The sequence below is a fragment of the Pteropus alecto genome, unplaced genomic scaffold (assembly GCF_000325575.1).
Source record: "Pteropus alecto unplaced genomic scaffold, ASM32557v1 scaffold86, whole genome shotgun sequence".
In the NCBI taxonomy this organism is placed as follows: domain Eukaryota; kingdom Metazoa; phylum Chordata; class Mammalia; order Chiroptera; family Pteropodidae; genus Pteropus; species Pteropus alecto.
Window position 1 is genome coordinate 17,758,766 of NW_006442109.1, and position 4,907 is coordinate 17,763,672.

Consider the following 4,907-nt stretch of genomic DNA (forward strand, 5'->3'; position numbering starts at 1 on the left):
CCGGCCACCACCTTCCACCGCAGAGGGAACCTAAAGTGGCGCGCACTGTTCTTCGGCTCACTAAGTTTGGCCTCTGCGAGCCGCCGTCTGGGGCAGACGCGGAGGGAGCCGGGAAAGGGCAACTTTTGCCAACTCCCTAAGGTGGCGGTCTCTTAGCGGAGTGTTTCACGTTTGGCCCCCACCACTAAGCTTTGCCAGGGGCTTGCCAGCTCTTTCTGTTAGGCATTTCCTTCTAGGATTGCCCCTGGTTTTGGTTTTGGGTCCGTGCGCCGGAGTTCTGGAAACAGCTGGAAGTATCTGGATCTCACCTTTGCGGGGGACAGGTGGAGGCGGGGGTCAGTGACTTGGTGTGAGAGCTGACCCGTTGGAGATGTCTGAATGGTAATGATAATAGTATAGGCATACCTCATTTCATTGCACTTCGCTTTATTGCGCTTTGCAGATATTGCGTTTTTTTATAAGTTGAAGGTTTCTGGCAACCCTGCATGGAGCAGATCTATCAGCGCCATTTTTCCAACAGCATTTGCTCACTGTGTTTCTGTCACGTTTTGGTAACTCGCAATATTTCAAATTTTTAGTTGTTATATTTGTTAATGGTGATTTGTGATCAGTGATCTTCGATGTTACTATTGTAATTGTTTTGGGGGCACCACGAACCGTGTCCGTCTAACACAGCCAGCCATTAAGTTAATGTGTGTGTTCTGACTGCTTCACCAACTAACTGGCCCTCCATCTCGCTAGTCTTGTTGGGTCTCCTCATTCACTGACGCACAACAAATATTGGAACGAGGCCAGTTGATAACCCTACAATGGCCTCTAAGTGTTCAAGTGAAAGGAAGAGTCGCACGTCTCTTACTTTAAATCAAAAGCTAGAAATGATTAAGCTTAGTGAGGAAGGCTTATCCAAAGCTGAGATAGGCCGAAAACTAGGCCTTTTGCGCCAAACAGTTAGCCAAGTTGTGAATGCCAAGGAAAAGTTCCTGAAGGAAATTGAAAGTGCTACACCACTGAATACACGTATGATAAGAAAGCGAAATAGCCTTATTGCTGATATGGAGAAAGTTTTAGTAGTCTGGATAGAAGATCAGACCAGCCATAACATTCCCTTAAGCCAAAGCCTAATCCAGAGCAAGGCCCTAACGCTCTTCAATTCTATGAAGGCTGAGAGAGGGGAAGAAGCTGCAGAAGAAAGGTTTGAAGCTAGCAGAGGTTGGTTTATGAGGTTTAAGGAAAGAAGTCGGCTCCGTAATATAAAAGCACCAGGTGAAACAGCAAGTGTTTTAACCGATGAGGAGTTGCTTCTTGTGAATGAGCAAAGAAAGTGGTTTCTCGAGATGGACTCTACTCCTGGTGAAGATGCTGTGAAAATTGTTGAAATGACAACAAAGGATTTAGAATATTACATAAGCTTAGTTGATAAAGCAGTGGCAGGGTTTGAGAGAATTGACTCCAATTTTGAAAGAAGTTCTACTGTGGGTAAAATGCTGTCAAACAGCATTGCGTGCTACAGAGAAATCGTTCGTGAAAGGAAAAGTCAATCGGTGCGGCAAACCTCGTTGTTGTCTCATTTTAAGAAATTGCTACAGACACCCCAGCCTTCAGCAACCACCACCCTGATCAGTCAGCAGCCATCAACATCGAGGCAAGACCCTCCACCAGCAAAAAAATTACGACTCACTGAAGGCTCAGATGATGGTTAGCATTTTTTAGCAATAAAGTATTTTTAATTAAGGTATGTACTTTTTTTTTTTTTTTAGAAAAAATGCTATTACACACTTCATAGAGTATACTGTAAACATTTATATGCACTGAGGAACCAAACAAGTCATGTGACTTGCTTTATTGTGATCTTTTCTTTATTGTGGTGGTTTAGAATGGAACTTTCAGTATCTCCGAGGTATGCCTGTAATGATAATTATAAATTTGTGTAACATTTCATTGTGTGATCTCACAATAACTGCTTGTTGAATGAGGTAGGCAGGGTAGGGATGATTTAACCTGTTGTACAAATGTGGAAAATGAGATTCAAAAAGGTTAAATGACTTGCTCAGGATCACTTAGCCAGCTAGTGACAGAAGGGTAACCTTCCCATTTTGTTATGGTTTATTGGTTTTCCAAGGAGCTGACTTGCAAATGTCTCTCTTTTTTTTTTTTCTTTTTAAGCACTTAACAGACAGAGATCTAAAGCATGATTGATGGCATTGTCATTTATCTATAGAGTCCAGGAGAAAAGGGTTTTATGTCCCAAATAGGCTTAAATTATATTTTTGCAAGATTTAGGGCAAGCTAGTTTCTAGTATCAGTTCTGCCACTAATGATTTTTGTGACCCTCAGGGTTGGTCCAGGAGGCTGTGAAATATTGTTATAATAATGAAAACATGTAAATCGCTCTTCTTTTCCTCATTCATAAACAACTACTTAGTTTCTCCAGAGACAAAGATGTTGTCAAGGAGTATAACTTTCCAAGAAGTACTAGAATCTTAACTCCTCTATTGTTAGAAGTAAAAGCAGCCAAATCTGTTATACTTTTGTCAAAAATGGATGGCAAATGATTTATATATGATGCCTACTCTTGTCTCTCCTAAAATATCAAAGGAAACTCATAAAATCTTTTATCCTGTTTTTAAAAAATTATTTTTACTCATACATATTGCCAAAAAATATAAAGTAGTGAAGAAGGGCTAATAATGAAAAGTAACATTTCTCTTTCTCCTACTTCTAGATTGGATTGGCAGTCACTTTCAGCTCTTTGGTGGACTGTTTATTTTAGTAGTTGGCTTTATTGGTATGCCTCCTCCCTACCCGACTTTTACCATTTTTTAAATTATTCACTTAAAACCATTGAGAACACTCTGTAGTAGGATTTAGCTTTGTCTTACACCATCTCCTAACCCTCATTTCTCATACTTCTTAAATAAATATATTCCTATTTTAGTTAAATCAATAAGTGATATTTACAAAAATACTGTTCATTACAGAGCAAAGTAGTGACATGAAATCTTTAAAAAGGATCTTGTGCTAACTTATTGCTGTGCTTTCCATTTCCTTTGTACACAGATCTGAAGAAAATTCCTGAAGTGTAATTTTTCAAAACCACCTTTGCACCGTGCGGCATTTGTTGAAAAAATGTTTGGGAGACTGACTCTTCCACAACTGCTTTTTGCTAGCTTCCTTGGAATTGCTGGAGGAATATATATTTATCAACCAATATTTGAACAGTATTCCAGAGATCAGAAGGAATTAAAAGAAAAGTTGAAATTGGCACAGGAATCAAAAGAGAAGAAAAGTTAATACTGCATGGAGTTGAACTGTAAAGTAATTGCTTAAAGTTCCATTGAAGTTCTACATTGACTACAAATAGTGTAGTAAAAACTTCTCAAATATATTTTAAACATAAATAAATGATAGATGATGATTTTTAAAACTAGCACTGTCAATCTTAATGTTTACTGTACTTTTATTTTCCATTTTTCGTGTTTTCACCAGGATAGATTAGTAATTTTCTTTTAAGCAAAATGAATGTCTTAAGGAATATTTTGTTTCCTAGTCAAGATTTACGTTTTTAGGAATGAGGCATATACAGTACCATGGAATGACAGTCTAGACTGGGAATGGTGTTTATAATGGTGTTTGTAGATGAAGTGAACCAAGTTAACCACCTCAGACAGAATGCCCCTCAGTTAGCTTACAGTTCGCCTGGTTTAATATACTTCAGCACTCTTTTAACCCCAGCCCTTTCTCATCCTAGGCAGAATAGAGGAGTAATTTGAGAATTGGGGTGGCTCAGATCAAATGAGGTTTTAGAGAGGGTGTATGGTGTTATATAAGGTGGCAAATATGACACAGATCTGTTTAACTCACTAAGTAAATTTGCATTAATGATGGTAGTTAGAGGAGTTAATTTGTTATGAAGCTATTATTCATATAGTTAAAGGGTTTTTTTTTTAAATTGCTAAGAACCGATGCTACTTTTTAACCTAATGATCTTAAACTTGTATTTTCAGTGAGAGCTACAAATGTAATCCTATATGTACAAAGTGCTTTTTTTAAACTAAACTCATTTTTAAAAAATAAACTCATTTTTATTATTGCTTTCTTTTTTTTTGAAAAGTAAATTTATTATAACTTAATCTAAGCTATCTTATGTTGATTGGACAGCATGAGTAACTAAAAAAAGTAAAGAAAGAAAGAAAGAAAGTAGTATGTGTTCATTAAAAAATTTCAATACAGAAATGAAAGTGAAAATTATCCATGTATACATTGATTTACTCAACATACTTCTCAGTTTAGTGAGCTCTGAAGATTTTTTTCCTTCTATCTACACAAAATATAAAAATTTTAACGTACTGAGTATCAGCTATGTGTTAGGCTTGGTTTGGCTTGGTTTCTCTTGGCTACAGGTAGACTGGAGTTCTGTTCTTTGTGTCTTCTAATTGTGAGATCCAGGCTCAATGAGCAGCCTCTGTCAGGGTATGACAAAATATAGGATTGAGAGAAATGGATGAAACATGGAGTCATAAATTTCTGCTCAATTGTGTTAAATGTCATGTCTTCTCACATTCTGGTGGTTTAGAGTATGTAACGTGGTCAAGCCCAAAGTCAAGGGCAGGAACATAGACTCTTCCCACAGGACACACAGTCAAGCCACATGACAATGGGCAGGAATACACAATCCTATTATATCCAAGGAATGATAATCCTCTAACATCAAGTGAAATTGAATTGCTTTTGATCCTTCTGTTAAGAAGGATACTTTGTCAGTATAGTAGTTACATACCAAATGCCAGAGGATAAATGTTTTTCCAGTATAGATAGTGCAGTCATTCAAATCGAAGCCACGATGAGATACCATTTCACATACAGTAGGATGACTGCAATAAAAATACAGGAAATAATTGTTGGCAAAG

At 37.5% G+C, this 4,907-nt stretch overlaps 1 protein-coding gene across 3 annotated transcripts; it reads left to right on the forward strand.

The window, feature by feature from the left end:
• The first annotated feature begins 241 nt into the window (after positions 1 to 241).
• On the forward strand, positions 242 to 4,096 carry PIGBOS1 (PIGB opposite strand 1). Of its 3 annotated transcripts, XM_025038939.1 has the most exons (3): positions 242 to 381; positions 2,723 to 2,785; positions 3,058 to 4,096. In XM_025038939.1, the coding sequence occupies exon 3, from the start codon at positions 3,127 to 3,129 to the stop codon at positions 3,289 to 3,291; it is 165 nt and encodes a 54-aa protein (XP_024894707.1). In that variant the 5' UTR covers positions 242 to 381; positions 2,723 to 2,785; positions 3,058 to 3,126; the 3' UTR covers positions 3,292 to 4,096. The 3 variants fall into 3 exon arrangements, with proteins under 3 accessions (XP_024894707.1, XP_015451401.1, XP_015451402.1); XM_015595915.2 differs by lacking the exon at positions 2,723 to 2,785 and having other exon boundaries at positions 243 to 381; XM_015595916.2 differs by lacking the exons at positions 242 to 381; positions 2,723 to 2,785 and adding an exon at positions 1,673 to 1,732.
• Positions 4,097 to 4,907: the final 811 nt, after the last annotated feature.

Bases quoted from the DNA above. Each gene is read 5' to 3' on its own strand.
- PIGBOS1 (XM_025038939.1), top strand. From the start codon at position 3,127: ATGTTTGGGAGACTGACTCTTCCACAACTGCTTTTTGCTAGCTTCCTT.